Source organism: Salmo salar, chromosome 21 (genome assembly GCF_965601325.2).
Source record: "Salmo salar chromosome 21, fSalSal1, whole genome shotgun sequence".
Classification (NCBI taxonomy): Eukaryota; Metazoa; Chordata; class Actinopteri; order Salmoniformes; family Salmonidae; genus Salmo; species Salmo salar.
Window position 1 is genome coordinate 52,923,879 of NC_138311.1, and position 17,638 is coordinate 52,941,516.

The 17,638-nt window shown below is 40.5% G+C and overlaps 1 protein-coding gene across 1 annotated transcript; it reads left to right on the forward strand.

The window, feature by feature from the left end:
- Window positions 1-131: 131 nt before the first annotated feature.
- LOC123739076 (guanylate-binding protein 1) lies at window positions 132-12,831 on the forward strand. Its single transcript, XM_082967237.1, has 10 exons — window positions 132-251; window positions 884-1,078; window positions 4,350-4,477; window positions 4,663-4,772; window positions 5,384-5,580; window positions 8,936-9,178; window positions 9,299-9,579; window positions 10,776-10,988; window positions 11,155-11,257; window positions 12,118-12,831. Exons 2-10 carry the CDS (start codon window positions 907-909, stop codon window positions 12,579-12,581), a joined length of 1,911 nt encoding a protein of 636 aa, XP_082823363.1. The 5' UTR covers window positions 132-251; window positions 884-906; the 3' UTR covers window positions 12,582-12,831.
- Window positions 12,832-17,638: the final 4,807 nt, after the last annotated feature.

Sequence of the window (17,638 nt, forward strand, 5' to 3'; positions counted from 1 at the left end):
TAGTGTACTGTAGCACGGGCAAAAAAAAATGTCTGCACCCCCCCATTACTACAAGGCCCTTGAAATCTGGGGTACTTTCCCACAGCAGTTCCTGTTATGATGGATTCTTGTCGTACTTAGGTCATGAAAGAGTTCATCAGATAGGATGCTACTTTCACTTTCAGTGTCTGCAGACTTTAAATAGCCTGCAGCTTAGTGCTTTTGCCATCATTGCAGAGGATACTTGACTCTCAGCGAAACTACGAGTATATGTGAGTATCAAGCCTGACTTCCTGTCTCTTCTGATTTCCAAGCGCATAGGTATTCAAACTCTTGGCCTGTGATGTCTTTTAAAATGATTTCAGCGACCACTTTCGTATTGTTTGCACTAAACTACCAAACTGAAAAACTCTGATCGTTGTATAAATATGAAGAGACATTTATAAAATTTCTCACCCCAGGCGTTCCTTCATCATCAATATTTTTCAGAGTTTATCTATATCATCTGCTCCACCCTGATTTGGCTGTAGAATTGTTCTCATGTTTTATTGTCACTCTTGCAGACAAACACAAATAGCAATAACAAACCTGTGTCAAATTATCAACTAATGATGATCTTCAGTCTGGACCTTGATATTTTGAATCAGGCATGTTAGTGCTGGATTACAATACAAGCCTATAGAACCAGTCACTACTGGAGCAGGAGATCCCTGCATTAGAATTTCGCCTTAAGATGCTGTCTAACTATTTACTTTTTATTATTGTTACAGATCATTATTGGAAGTAAAATGGTTCATGATGACAAAATGTGTTGTATTTCGCTATTGACACGACAAGGAATAGCATCATAGAGGTAAAATAAGTATTAATGATGATGAACTTGTATCAACCATTTACTTTGAAGCGATCTTGTGAAGCCACTTGACCATGGACTCCCCAATGTGCCTCGTTAAAAACGCCGACGGAGAGCTTTGCATAGAACCAGAGGCCATCGACTACCTGATGGGACTGAAACAGAAAGTCGTAGTTGTGTCTGTGGTCGGGCTGTATCGCACCGGCAAGTCCTACCTCATGAACAAGCTGGCTCAGAAGAGAAGTGGTGAGAGACAAATATATCTTTCTTTACAAACAGGTTTGGACATCATCAGTCTTTTTTGGTAACACTGTACATTAAGTTTCCCCTAAATCTCTGTAGCTACACAGTAATAACCGTAGAAAGATATATATATATATAAATATACATATATATATATATAAAATATTTTTTTTACTTTATTAATTTCCATGCACAGAAATGCCAATGTCATGAGGAAATGATCACAATTTCAAACTCTCCCAAACAGTTGTTGCAAAAATGTAAAAAATTAATATTACCTGAAAAAAATGACCTCATATAGTTCCTTACAATAGCCCTCTGTGACGTCAAGGAATATTTCTCCCAAAACTGTGATTCCTTAAAAACTTGTGCAGAATTTTGGTCAACTCAGATCTTTCTAAAAATCCTAAATGAATCAGGAATGAGCAGGGTCAGCTTTACCATAAGGACCCCTTCTTCATGTCCTCATTACATGTTGTGAAACAAGACCACTTACGGTCTGGAAAGTTCTCTACTTTGGACAGATTTAAACAAAAGTATTGAAATCACCATGGTCACAATAATAACCTGTCCTCTCCATCTCCCTTATGAACCCAAATAAATACTGCACTCTGAACCACAAAATGTATTAGATTAATGATAGTGTTGTTAGACAAGGCAAGGAACTAGAACTTAAAAACATGATGTGGTTTTGTTGGAATTTGCAGCTGTTTTTGGTATATAATGAAATATGCTAGCTTCTGAAATTACTTTCTCATCCTTGAAATCCTTTAAAGAGAAGTCAAACTGAAAAATGTTCTCCTGTCTTCTAATTTCTCCTAGTTAGTCTGTTGTCTGCAAACGTTGTTACATTGTAACTACATAGTAATTAAAAATGTCACCTCACTTTACATTAAATAGCTTGCTGATGAGTAAGTACATTTTAAATACATGTGTGTCCCATGTAACAACATTGTAATTACAGACTTGGTTGTTAAAGATTGTTATAAAGTAATACTACTAATAATATATATATTATATATAATATATATGGTAATATTATACTTAATGTTTTATTGTCTCCTAATTTCACCTCATTAGCCTATTATCTGCAAATTTTACATTGTAACTAGTATAGAATTTAAAATACCATACTACTGGGTTTCACTTTACAATAAGTTGCTACATGATAATTACAAGTAAATCCTGTGTAACTACATTGTTCTTAAATTAAACTTAAATTTGGGTCCATTTGGTGTTGATTGCACCTCTCTGATTCAGAGGGGTTGGGTTAAATAAGGAAGACACATTTCAGTTGAATACATTGAGTTGTACAACTGACTAGGTATCCCCCTTTCCCTTTCCATTGAGCCAGTAAAAGCTGACATGGGTTAATTGAGTGAATTACGTACAGTAACAAGAGGGAAACTGCTGATGCACCAACGCATTTTGAAATTGCACTTTGTGTATTCTGCTTTTCTGACTCTCAATAGTAAGTTAAGACCCTGACTGAGTTACAAAAATATATGTACAGTATATGTTCATATACAGTATATGTACAGTGAGCTAACAAAGTATTGGTACAGTGACAGAAAGATGCTCACCTCCCCTGTTATTGTAATGGTGAGAGGTTAGCATGTCTTGGGGGTATGATATAAAATGCTAACCTCCCCTGTTATTGTAATGATGAGAGGTTAGCATGTCTTGGGGGTATGATATAAAATGCTAATCTCCACTGTTATTGTAATGGTGAGAGGTTAGCATGTCTTGGGGGTATGATATAAAATGCTAACCTCCCCTGTTATTGTAATGATGAGAGGTTAGCATGTCTTGGGGGTATGATATAAAATGCTAATCTCCACTGTTATTGTAATGATGAGAGGTTAGCATGTCTTGATGGTATGATATAAAATGCTAACCCTCCCCTGTTATTTTAATGGTTAGAGGTTAGCATGTCTTGGGGGTATGATATAAAATGCTAACCTCCCCTGTTATTGTAATGATGAGAGGTTAGCATGTCTTGGGGGTATGATATAAAATGCTAACCTCTCCTGTTATTTTAATGGTGAGAGGTTAGCATGTCTTGGGGGTATGATATAAAATGCTAATCTCCACTGTTATTGTAATGGTGAGAGGTTTGCATGTCTTGGGGGTATGATATAAAATGCTAACCTCCCCTGTTATTGTAATGATGAGAGGTTAGCATGTCTTGGGGGTATGATATATAATGCTAATCTCCACTGTTATTGTAATGGTGAGAGGTTAGCATGTCTTGGAGGTATGAACTTTCTCACTCATCATTATTCACGATTCATTCAGGACTTTGCGTAACTATGCGTATTCTTATTTACAACAAAAGTGACTCAAATATGACAATACATTATTTACCATTCATTTCTAAGTGAATTTGTCCCAGTATTTTTGGTCCCCTAAAATATGTAATATGTACAAAAGGTGCAACAATTTCTAAACAGTTCACCTAATATGGAGGAAAATACGCTTAAATTAAAGCTAAGAGTCACCCGCCACCCTCCCCCCGCTATACTGTTGACCAGCACTAGTAAGAGCTCGGAGCTAGCTAGCGCTGGTCCGCACTAACTCTGGTCTAGGGCGTAGCTAGCTAGTTCTGGTCAACACTAGTTCTGGTCCGCACTAAATAACTCTGGTCAAGGGCGTAGCTAGTAGCTAGCTAGCGCTGGTCCACACTAGTTCTGGTCCGCACTAACTAACTCTGATCTAGGGCGTAGCTAGTAGCTAGCTAGTTCTGGTCCGCACTAACTAACTCTGGTCCAGGGCGTAGCTAGTAGCTAGCTAGTTCTGGTCCGCACTAACTAACTCTGGTGCAGGGCATAGCTAGTAGCTAGCTAGTTCTGGTCCGCACTAACTAACTCTGGTCCAGGGCATAGCTAGTAGCTAGCTAGTTCTGGTCCGCACCAACTCTGGTCCACACAAACTAACTCTAGTCTAGGGTGTAGCTAGTAGCTGGCTAGCGCTGGTCTGCACTAGCTCTGGTCTGCACTAACTAACTCTGGTCCAGGGCGTAGCTAGTAGCTAGCTAGTTCTGGTCCGCAATAATTCTGGTCCGCACTAACTAACTCTGGTCCACGGCGTAGCTAGTAGTTAGCTAGTTCTGGCCTGCACTAGTTCTCATCCGTACTAACTAACTCTGGTCTAAGGCGTAGCTAGTAGCTAGCTAGTTCTGGTCTGCAGTAGCTCTGGTCCAGCTCTGTAACAGTGTTATAGGCTGGTTTAATATTTATACTGTAAATGTCCTCAATAATCTCTGTTGATTTAGGTTTTGCCCTTGGAGCCACCATCCAGTCCAAGACTAAGGGCATCTGGATGTGGTGTGTCCCTCATCCTGAAAAAACAGACCACACCCTGGTGCTGCTGGATACAGAGGGGCTGGGGGACGTGGAGAAGGTGGGGGGGGGGGGGTCAAAGTTCAATCTCTTACCAATCCACGTTCATATTCATATTCCTCTTCCATATTCATATTCCTCTTAGATTACTAACCAAGCACAGTGAACACATATCTGCACACTCATCATTTAAATGAGATGATTACTGAGTCAGAGATCCAATACATGTCGTCATACTTGTTTCAGGGGGATTCTAAGAATGATGCCTGGATCTTCTCCCTGGCCATTCTGTTAAGCAGTACTCTGGTCTACAACAGTCGAGGGACCATCGACAATGATGCTGTGGAGATGCTTCAGTATCCTTTTGGGTCAACATTTGGCTCCATTCTGTGGCATCTTGTGGACATAATCTGTTGTGGTATTTGATATGATAGTTTGTTTGTTAGGCTTTTGACAATCTTCTCAGCCATATTAGTGGTAGCCTAGCTAATTGTGATGGACATTTTCATGAATTTGTATGTATATTTTTAACATTATTTAATTGTAGGCTAGACCTAATCATTGATATGGTAGAGAATTTAAATTTTAATAATGTACCAACTAAATATGTTTCATTTAATTAAATATGCTATATGCAAGTTGCATATGTCGTGTTTATCAGTACTACGTAGTAATTTACTTCTCTGGAAACGGTAAAGGGCTTGAGAAATCTCAGGATGCCGGTTCCCCTGATTGATTCTTAGCTTTAGTGAACATGAAGAGCTGGTGTTGACTAAAAGCAATGTCTGTGACTTTCAAGCAAATGACGTTACTGTGTCAATTTAAATCTAAACTGATAATTACTTGTTTTGTTTGTTTTTTTGCTTGTTTGTAACTTCCCTGAAATGCAAGTCCATGTACACAAACTGTGCATGACATTGCCATGAGCTATTGGAACTCCTGTATCGATCCTCAACCGGTCCTATAGATATGTGAACGAGCTGACAGAGACGATCAAGGTGAAGTCTACCACTGACAATGAGGAGGAAGAAGAGGGCACACAGTTTATGCAGTTCTTTCCTAATTTTGTGTGGACCGTCAGAGATTTCACTCTAAAGCTCGAGATCGACGGCGGAGAAATCACTCCAGACCAGTATCTGGAGAATTCCCTGCAACTCAAGAAAGGTGATTTTGATTATTATAAACAAGGTAGTTTGAGACCTAGATGCTGATTGACATAAACAGCATTCCAGCTGTGTGTATATCAGACAATATACCACGGTATGATGCAAAGCGTAGCGTTATGACTAAAACTACTGTTCCCTGAAGGAGAACAACATACTATGGGGAGTCGCACTCTCCTGCCTTCGGTTGAAGGATCTACAATCATGCCTGACAATGAAATCCTGGGGCTTGGAGAGATTCTTCCACCACTCTTGACAATTGTGTGTCTGAACGTGGAGATGGGACACTTCATCTAACTCATATGTGGGAGACACAACACTTTTTACACCTGTGAACACTGTGGAACTCAGTTGAAAAACCTGTGTTCATGTGCCAAGGTTTGCCTAAAGCCTGGTCCTCTCTGGGTACACAGGCTCCGGCGATCAGTGACGAGCCTCACTCGGTTTAGGTGGTAAGATGCATTCTGGCAACCGGCTGGCACCCAGCGCTGGAACGCATGCTTTACAAACAGACCTAGGGAAAAAGCCTTATCATGGTGGTTACCCTACCGACCAGTCATAGGTACTGGCGACAAAATACCTTGTAACATAGCTGGGAATGGGACAGACAGCTGTTGTAACAGACCGGGGCGAATCGTAATTGAATCTTATTCCCAGGAATGAAAAGTGTTGAGCTGGAGACAGACAGCTCATTTAGGGGCTCATATGAACCACAGAGACTTTGTGTGGGATAATAGTGTCCAACCCTGCTCGTTCCCTCAACTCCGCTACCAACAACTAATCACCTATAGAGACCATAACCTGTATCACTAGACACCAGAGACCAGTGATCTACAGGCAGGGATCAGCAATGAATCTCAGTAATGAGCCACCTATGGGGGAGGGGCGCCCCTTTGTGGACAAATACCCAACTTCTCACTCTCACCCTGGAGAGATTGATTTAGCCCCTGAACCCCATTGACACCGTGGAACGTGGGGTAACAAAGGGTGGAACATTAAACACAGACAAGCTTCCAACATACGTAGTGCTTCTATGAAACTGTATAACCTGCGTGAAGCAAAAAGGGCTTTGACAAGGTAGGCTAGCTAGCATCTTTGACCGAAGTATCTATTTAGAATAACCAAGCAACTTTACGCTATGTATTCTTAACAAGAGAGCTACCCCAGCAACTCCACCGTGGGCAGGTAGGAATAGCTAGTTATATGCAGTGCTTGTTTAGCTAGCCCAGTCTCGAAAGTCCAAGTAGGAAACGGTTTACTGGGGTGGGACCGGACCGTTCATCAACATGTCTGGGAATAGAGGCAAACGGTGCTTGACCGAGGCAGACACAGGCAGCAGAGGGTACCCACAAAATCTGGCCGCCCTCTCTCTTCAAGTAGCCTCACCCTAACTGACGACAGAGCGCACAGGAGCCCTGCTAGGGGCTCGGGTAGGGACTCCCTTTGAGTCCCACAATCACACCGGCGTGATTTATTACCTTCAACCCCTTTTAAACATTGTGTGTTGAGCTACATACGTATTTTTTTGCATCGGATTCGTCTATTCCTTCTGTATCCGCAGATACCAACCATTAACCTGTGTGGGGGCTGAGATAGAGTGGAGTTTGTGTGACAAGGGCGGATCCCGAAAACAGAACTCACAAAAAACGTCTGTAATGTCCGAACAGTTTGAGCTACAGACTATTATGACCCCAATATGAAAAGCTGAGACACTCACAAACACACACATGTAAGCTACACAAGAGTCGTTAGAAGCTAAAGGGTTCTTCTACATAGAAGATCATAGGAAATCCCAGGACATAGTGTCTATAATACTGTATGGGGTTCTTCTACATAGAAGATCATAGGAAATCACAGGTCATAGTGTCTATAATACTGTAAGGGGTTCTTCTACATAGATGATCATAGGAAATCCCAGGACATAGTGTCTATAATACTGTAATAAGATCACATAGTTGCTGTCACAAACTCCACACAGTTATCACTGGGTAGTTGGATATTAATTTCCCACCAAGCAAACAATTTCTGGACTTACAGCATTTTTATAAATTCATTTTAATCAGGTTTCTGTTAAGGCGGACCGTGTTTTTTATTTTTTTACATTTGCAATAAACCTCACAAATGCAACACTTTATGTCAAATTGTTGTTCTACATGTAGACATGGTTGTCCTGAAAAGAGCATGGTAAAACACTTCAATGTGAGGTTACATATAAGAGCCAGCAGATGAATGAAACAGCGGCGGTCGGTGACGTTTAAGATGAGGGAGGATTATATATTTTTTCATGAACATGGCCTTATTTCTATTACAGCATATTGGATGACTGTCATTCATATTCCATTCACCCAGTTTAATTACTTCTTCAGGATCGGTGTCCCTTCCATGGGACGGTTGAGCTAACGTAGGCTAATACGATTAGCATGAGGTTGTAAATAACAAGAACATTTCCCAGGAGACATATCTCATATTGGCAGAAAGCTTAAGAAATGTTTTTCAACAGAATCGGCGGAATTAATACACCCCTGATCACACGCAAACACAGTTCACTTTCATCGCAGCCACATACAAACAGCATGATCATTTTGCTCATATATATATATAATTCCTTCTCACGTCTACACTCTCTCCTCCTCTCACCTTTTCCCTTCACTTGTAGACTTCAGTGCACAACACATCAGCTGTCTGTGACCAGACAAAAAAAAAATCCAAGCCAAACCTTCATATCATAACTGCTAACTACTACACACAGTCTACATCATTGTCACCATATTAGCTAACGTCATAGTCAACATAGCTAATAGAAGTAAGGTGTTTCCAAACCCGCTACATTCCTACAGGAACGTTACAGTTAACAGTCAGCAAGCAGTTTAGCAGTTAAACCGGCGGGCCCCAGTGGCAATAAATTAGTAAAACCAAAATCTTACCTTGGAAGAGTTCCAGTGTTGGATAGACATTCAGCTAGGTACCATAGCATCCCTCTTTGTTTTAGCCGGCTGTTTGAGTAGGCTAAACTAACTAGCTGCATTCACTAGCTAAGTGAAAGTGGAAAAAATACAACAAAATATACACTCTTTCGCTTCTCCTTCATTTTTAAAGAGATTAATTTGTTAACTGTTAAACTATTGTCTTTCTCTTTGAGTCAATTACTAACCACACTTCATGCACTGCAGCGCTAGCTATCTGTAGCTTATGCTTTCAGTACTAGATTAATTCTCTGATCCTTTGATTCGGTTGACAACATGCCAGTTCATGCTGTAAGAGCTCTTGATAGGTTGGAGGAGAAAGGAGATATTATTTGGACGTACCCAAGATCTGCTTGTACTATAAAATCCAGTAATGCCAATGTTATCTTTCAGGTTATGGTAAAAAGATCAATGACTACAACGTTCCGCGAGAGTGCATCCGGAAATTCTTCCCCTCACGCAAGTGTTTTGTGTTCCCCTCCCCTACAACTCCTGACAACATGCACCGACTGGACTCCATGGACGAGGCTGAGCTTTCTGAAAGTTTCAGAGAGGTCGTAGATACTTTCTGCAGCTTCATTTACCAGGAAAGCCGTATGAAGACTGTTATAGGGGGACACACATTGACCGGAGAGAGTGAGTCAGACATCTACCTACAGTACAGTATGTGAAAATGGATACACATATTGATTCTGAATTGTATTGTGCCACTAAATTCAAACATTCACATTTTTCCTCCGACCTGTCTGATTGCAGTGCTGGGGCACTTGGTCACCACCTATGTGGAGACCATAGCCAAAGGCAATGTGCCCTGTCTGGAGAATGCGGTGCTGGCCATGGCTAAAATTGAGAACCAGGCTGCTGTGGATGAGGGCCTGGCGGTGTACCAGAAGGGAATGGAGGATGTGAAGGCCTTATTCCCGGTGGACATCAATCAGCTGTCAGAGAACCACCTTCGCTCAGAGACCGAGGCCACACAGACGTTCATGAAGCGATCTTTCAAAGACGAAAATGAGGAGTTCTTGAAAGCTCTGGTGGTAAGAGTCATCATTTGAGATCTGTGCCTGGTACACACAATGCATTTTTAACATCGTCAAGGCCATTCAATAGAACAAATGATTGATTAGCTGATGCAACAAAATGATAATCACCAGCGACAGTAACACCAGTAGGATCCAAGGACACCAGGTGGAATATGACCAATCAGTGCAATTCCTCAATCAATTAACTTCTGTAGACAAAATAACACTACTGTGAAAATCCCTGCTCAGATTAGATTTTTAATCTTGGATTAAAAAGAACACAATATTGAATAAAAGCCTTAAATAGATATGGAGCCAATATGTAACCCTTAATCACTATTGGCATACCGGGGTTCACATGTCTGAAGCTAGTTTCAGTTCATACCAGGGTTCACATGTCTGAAGCTAGTGTCAGTTCATACCAGGGTTCACATGTCTGAAGCTAGTATCAGTTCATACCAGGGTTCACGTGTCTGAAGCTACTGTCAGGTCATACCAGGGTTCACATGTCTGAAGCTAGTGTCAGGTCATACCAGGGTCCACATGTCTGAAGCTAGTGTCAGTTCATACCAGGGTTCACATGTCTGAAGCTAGTGTCAGTTCATACCAGGGTTCACATGTCTGAAGCTAGTATCAGCTCATACCAGGGTTCACATGTCTGAAGCTAGTATCAGTTCATACCAGGGTTCACATGTCTGAAGCTAGTATCAGTTCATACCGGGCTTCACATGTCTGAAGCTAGTGTCAGTTCATACCGGGGTTCACATGTCTGAAGCTAGTGTCAGTTCATACTGGGGTTCACATGTCTGAAGCTAGTGTCAGTTCATACCAGGGTTCACATGTCTGAAGCTAGTATCAGTTCATACCAGGGTTCACATGTCTGAAGCTAGTGTCAGTTCATACCAGGGTTCACATGTCTGAAGCTAGTGTCAGTTCATAACTGGGTTTACATGTCTGAAGCTGGTGTCAGCTGAAGGTCAACCTGACCTTGTACTCTATAAAATGTTGCTTCTTAGAGAACATTCTGATCTGCAATGTGTTATTGTATCGAGGTGGACTTATAGCTGCTGTGTTTCTCATTTGGTGTATACTGTATTCTCCAATGTTAGCATGCTGCAATAAACCTTTTCTAGAACTGTCTTTCTATAATTGTCTGATCTTTTATCTTATTCTACACACCTGATTCTGAAAATTCCCAATAAATCTTTTAGGAGGCCATTAGTAACCACTTCGCCGACCTTTTCAAACAAAACAAGGATGCCTCAGAGAATAAGTGCAAGGCCCTTCTGGAGAATCTGTCTGCTCAGATGGATCAGGGGATGAAGGAGGGGACGTACGCCACACCAGGAGGCTATGAGCTTTACTGCAATCACCATGACAACATAGTGGCACAGTACCGGGCTGAGCCCAACAAAGGAGTCAGAGTAAGAGCTAGAATCCAAACAACATCAACAACGTTGTGTATTAGAGAATCAAAAACATCCATCATTAGTCAGTAATGACCAATTAAACATTTCAACTAATCTCAGTCACCTGGTTACGGTTTGAATCAAAATCAATGCAAATATCTAAAAGGCATGTTTTCTGCAGGCTGAGGAGGTTCTGGAGCAGTTCCTGAAGGGAAAGAGTGCAGAGTCCAACTCCATCCTGCAAGCTGACAAAAAACTGACGGAAAATGAGAAAAAAATCCAAGGTAAGCCACACCTCAATCTTTTTTTTACTTCCAATTATAAAATTATAAAATCTACTGTGGTAGGCTAACATTCGGAAGATGCAAATAAGACCAGTGGCCCCGCCGTAATGACAGGCCCTGCCCAAAATGACAACTTCTATGTATTATGGAGTAAAAATAACCAAATATATCCAAATTGGATTGTATTATTGGTGGCCGACTAGAACATGTAAATAGCAGATTTGACCAATAAGCATTTAGTTAGTTTCTACTATTTTGAAGGAAGAATTAAAATCAAAGCAAATCAGATTTTATTTACAGAGCCTTCAGAATGTATTCACACTCCTTGACTTTTTCCACATTTTGCTGTGTTTCAGCCTGAATTTAAAATGGATTAAATTCAGATGTTTTGTCACTGGCCTACACACAATGTCAAAGTTGAATTATGGTTTTAACATGGGTTACGAATTAATTAAACATTACAAGTTGAAATGTCTTGAGTCAGTAAGTATTCAACCCCTTTGTTATGGCAAGCCTAAATAATAGTGTTTAACCTGATTTTTGAATGATTACTTAATCTCTGATTTACGATTTGCCGGATGTCTCCTGGTCTGACAAACAGCGCAGTAGATCTGCCCCTTTCTACCTTCTGATGCAGAACGGCGACATAGGTGGATGTGGTGGATTGAGACGCAACCGATGCAAATATACATATCTCTAGCTTTAACTGACAGATTTTAATCTGTATTTTTTTATTATGTTACTTAGATTGACACTGTTGTGCCAATAGACTCTAGAGGGTTTTAATGTGTATGAATCTGTATGAGAAAATGAGTGGTCGAGTTTTCCTACTTATTTATCCCTCTCCTTGGCTCTTCCAGCTGAGAAGAAGAAAACAGCTGAGCTGGAGCAGGAGAAGGCAGCATTCAAGGAGCAAAAAGCAGAGATAGAGCGCAGAATTGAGAACATTGGCAAGGGCCAGGAGAAGTACTTGAAGGAGATGAAAAAGAAGATGGAGAAGGAGAGGAAGCAACAGCAGCAGGAGTTCGACAGGACCCTGGACCGCAGGATGCAGGAGCAGGAAGATCTCCCGGAGAAGGCTGAGCTAATGAGACAAGAGATCGAGGAGATAAAGAAGATGAATCAATTGGAAATGGACGCCATTACCCAGAATCAGAAGGCTCTGCTGCATGTCTACAAGCGGAAGGCTGCGGAACATAAAAAACAGTTGAATGCTTTAATGGTGGTGCTCAACGAGAGATCACAGGCCGACGTACAAGTAGTTGAACCACTCTGTATGGTGATGACACTGTTGTGTATGCAACACTCTTGTGATCCTTGTTGAACTGTGGAATGTGTTTGAACATTTGAAAGAGTTGTGACATTTTTTGTTGTGAATTTATGGAGTTGCTGTTTAGGGAGCTTGTGAAATGAAAAAGTATTTTACAGGTAGGTCTGTCTGAGTATAAGTAACTGTTAGACTTGTCCTGTTTGTATTTATTATGGATCCCCATTAGCTGCTGCCAAAGCAGCAGCTACTCTTCCTGGGGTCCAGCAAAATTAACCTGTTAGGGCTAGGGGGCAGCATTTGCACGTCTGGATAAAAAAAATGTACCCGATTTAATCTGGTTACTAATCCTACCCAGTAACTAGAATATGCATATACTTATTATATATGGATAGAAAACACTCTAAAGTTTCTAAAACTGTTTGAATGGTGTCTGTGAGTATAACAGAACTCATTTGGCAGGCAAAACCCTGAGACATTTTCTGACAGGAAGTGGATACCTGATGTGTTGTATTGACTTTAAACCTATCCCATTGAAAAACACAGGGGTTTAGGAATATTTTGGCACTTCCTATTGCTTCCACTAGATGTCACCAGCCTTTACAAAGTGTTTTGAGTCTTCTGGAGGGAGATCTGACCGAACAAGAGCCATGGAACGATGATGTCCCATTAGACACCTGGCGCGCGAGTTCATGTTGGGTACCCTCGTTCCAATACGTTATAAAAGAGTATGCATTCGTCCACCTTGAATATTATTCATGTTCTGGTTAAAAAAGGCCCTAATGATTTATGCTATACAACGTTTGACATGTTTGAACGAACGGAAATATATTTTTTCCCCTCGTTCATGACGAGAAGTCCGGCTGGCTTAGATCATGTGCGAACAAGACGGAGATTTTTGGACATAAATGATGAGCTTTTTTGAACAAAACTACATTCGTTATGGACCTGTGATACCTGGAATTGACATCTGATGAAGAGAATCAAAGGTAATGGATTATTTACATAGTATTTTCGATTTTAGATCTCCCCAACATGACGTCTAGTCTGTATCGCAACGCGTATTTTTCTGGGCGCAGTGCTCAGATTATTGCAAAGTGTGATTTCCCAGTAAGGTTATTTTTAAATCTGGCAAGTTGATTGCGTTCAAGAGATGTAAATCTATAATTCTTTAAATGACAATATAATATTTTACCAATGTTTTCTAATTTTAATTATTTAATTTGTGACGCTGACTTGACTGCCGGTTATTGGAGGGAAACGATTTCCTCAACATCAATGCCATAGTAAAACGCTGTTTTTGGATATAAATATGAACTTGATAGAACTAAAAATGCATGCTTTGTCTAACATAATGTCCTAGGAGTGTCATCTGATGGAGATTGTAAAAGGTTAGTGCATCATTTTAGCTGGTTTTATGGTTTTGGTGACCCTGTCTTTGACTTGACAAAACATTACACACAACTCTTGTAAATGTACTGTCCTAACATACTCTAAATTTATGCTTTCGCCGTAAAACCTTTTTGAAATCGTAAAACGTGGTTAGATTAAGGAGATGTTTATCTTTCAAATGGTGTAAAATAGTTGTATTTTTGAAAAATTAGAATTTTGACATTTATTTGGATTCAAATTTGCCGCTCTTGAAATGCACCTGCTGTTGATGGAGTGCACCACGGGTGGCACGCTAGCGTCCCACCTAGCCCATAGAGGTTAAGGCAGTTTATACAATTTTAAAACATTACAATACATTCACAGATTTCAGAACACACTGTGTGCCCTCAGGCCCCTACCACATATCTACAGTACTAAATCCATGTGTATGTTGTCATGACGTTGCCCTCTTTGGGTTTTCTATGCACCATCCCCTACCTCTGTCTCCCCCACCCAGGCTCTGTGAGAGCGGTCGTAAATTCCTAAGAAAATGTCCTGCCTCATGGCCACAGTATAAAGAGAGAGTGGGTTTCATAGAAAGAACCAAGGGATTCTTCCACCTCACAGGACTGGAGAACAAAACAACATTTATGTTCTGGAGAAGGTATAAAAGATCGGTGAAGAATCCAGCTACGAGCTGGTCCATTAGGTACAATTTTGTGAGACTCCTGAGAGACAATACGGCCATATTACCATTGCGCTGTTTATATAATAGCCTCAGTTATGAGACTTACATCTAATGGTTGTATAAAATGAATGAATAAGGATGTAGCTATTTGGGATATGATGGGATGCTATGTAATGATGTTAATGTGAGAGAATTGTATTTCTGTTTAAAGTCTCACTAAGTCATGGGCACGCTCCCATGAACAGACAGGACCTGGCATCATGACACAGCCTTTTCCTGCTATTCCGAATAAAAACCCCACCAGGGTTTTCTATCACCAGACCGAGTCTACCTCCATTACGAGTTGGCTGAAGGTTTGACCATGCATTCCTCTTACTGAACTTTAACCATACCACGTGGTTAAACTCTTAGACTATCGATACCGACAGAATAATAACAAGTCTTTGATATTAATTACTAGTCTGCAGCTAGGAATTCGGTATCATTGAACGCGGAGACCGCCGAAACATCTGTCCTATAACGACATTAATGAATGTCACTCTGAACTACCCATCCTAACCAAGAGAGAGAGAGAGAGAGAGAGAACGCGAGGACAAAACTCTACAACAGAAACAAACTTTTCAACAAAGATCCCGACGACACACTGAGCGTAAATATATATATTGATTGCAATTGTTCTTGAATGAGTGAGCGTTCATGTGCAAAGGATTAGCGTTTCAATTGTTATAATTATCAACTCTGTAGTGTCTTCTCAGCCTCCCCCACTCCCCTTTTGTCTAACAAGCCGCCATCTCCTATCATTTCCTTGTAACCATATCTACTGTTTGTTATGCATTTCTGTGAATTACTTAGTTAGTAAATAAATGATTTTAAGACAATTGATGTATGGATGACTCATAGTGAAGTCTGGGTTCGTGCAGATAACCAACAATTTACGACTTTTGGAATGAGACTGACGAGGTAAAGAATACATCATTAATCTGAAGACTAATTGAGCAGATATTATGATATCTGAAAGTTATATTAGTAAAATTATAACTTTGTAATCTGAATATTTTCCTTGGTGCCCCGACTTCCTAATTAATTACAGTTACACGATTAATCAGTTTAATCGCGTAATAATAATTACAGAGAGTTATTTGATAAATGTGTCTTCAGTTTTAATGATGCCAAAGACACCACAATGTATAGTTATATGTTATCGTGTGTGCGTGAGTGTGTATGCGCCAATGTTTGTGTTGCTTCACAGTCCCCTCTGTTCCATAAGGTGTTTTTTTATTTGTTTTTTAAATCTAATTTTACTGCTTGCATCAGTTACTTGATGTGGAATAGAGTTCCATGTAGTCATAGCTCTATGTAGTACTGTGTGCCTCCCATAGTCTGTTCTGGACTTGGGGACTGTGAAGAGACCTCTTGTGGCATGTCTTGTGGGGTATGCATGGGTGTCCGAGCTGTGTGCCAGTAGTTTAACCTCTCAGGGCTAGGTGGCACCAAATCGTCCCACCTACGTAACAGCCAGTTGAATCCTGTGGCGCGATTTTCAAATACCTTAGAAATGCTATTACTTCAATTTCTCGAACATATGACTATTTTACAGCATTTTAAAGACAAGACTCTCGTTAACCTCTCTGGGCTAGGCGGGACGAATTCGTCCCACCTACGTAACAGCCACTTTAAGCCTGTGGCGCGATTTTCAAAACCTTAAAAATCCTATTACTTCAATTTCTCAAACATATGACTATTTTACAGCTATTTAAAGACAAGACTCTCGTTAATCTAACCACACTGTCCGATTTCAAAAAGGCTTTACAACGAAAGCAAAACATTAGATTATGTCAGCAGAGTACCAAGCCAGAAATAATCAGACACCCATTTTTCAAGCCAGCATATAATGTCACCAAAACCCAGAAGACAGCTAAATGCAGCACTCACCTTTGATGATCTTCATCAGATGACAACCCTAGGACATTATGTTATACAATACATGCATGTTTTGTTCAATCAAGTTCATATTTATATCAAAAACCAGCTTTTTACATTAGCATGTGACGTTCAGAACTAGCATACTAGCAAACTTCCGGGGAATTCGCTAACATTTTACTAAATTACTCACGATAAACGTTCACAAAAAGCATAACAATTATTTTAAGAATTATAGATACAGACCTCCTCTATGCACTCGATATGTCCGATTTTAAAATAGCTTTTTGGTGAAAGCACATTTTGCAATATTCTAAGTACATAGCCCAGGCATCATGGGCTTGCTATTTAGACACCCGGCAAGTTTAGCACTCACCATAATCATATTTACTATTATAAAAGTTTGATTACCTTTTGTTGTCTTCGTCAGAATGCACTCCCAGGACTGCTACTTCAATAACAAATGTTGGTTTGGTCCAAAATAATCCATCGTTATATCCGAATAGCGGCGTTTTGTTCGTGCGTTCCAGACACTATCCGAAATGGTAAAGAAGGGTCGTGCGCATGGCGCAATTCGTGACAATAAAATTCTAAATATTCCATTACCGTACTTCTAAGCATGTCAACCGCTGTTTAAAATCAATTTTTACGCCATTTTTCTCGTAGAAAAGCGATAATATTCCGACAGGGAATCTCCTTTTCGGCAAACAGAGGAAAAAATCACAAAGGCGGGGGCGGTCGGGTCACGCGCCTAAGCCCAGTGTCCCTTGATGGGCCACTTGAGAAAGGCGATAATGTGTTTCAGCCTGGGGCTGGGATGACGACATTCTGTTTTTTCCCGGGCTCTGAGCGCCTATGGACGACGTAGGAAGTGTCACGTTAGAGCAGAGATCCTTAGTAAAAGATAGAGATGGAAAAGAAGTTCAAGAAATGGTCAGACAGGCCACTTCCTGTAAAGGAATCTCTCAGGTTTTGACCTGCCATTTGAGTTCTGTTATACTCACAGACACCATTCAAACAGTTTTAGAAACTTTAGGGTGTTTTCTATCCATATGTAATAAGTATATGCATATTCTAGTTACTGGGTAGGAGTGGTAACCAGATTAAATCGGGTACGTTTTTTATTCGGCCGTGT

Coding starts and splice junctions, on each gene's coding strand:
- LOC123739076 (XM_082967237.1), top strand. CDS start 907: ATGGACTCCCCAATGTGCCTCGTTAAAAACGCCGACGGAGAGCTTTGC. Junction 4,478..4,662: donor GGCTGGGGGACGTGGAGAAG/GTGGGGGGGGGG, acceptor TACTTGTTTCAG/GGGGATTCTAAGAATGATGC. Junction 9,580..10,775: donor AGTTCTTGAAAGCTCTGGTG/GTAAGAGTCATC, acceptor TAAATCTTTTAG/GAGGCCATTAGTAACCACTT.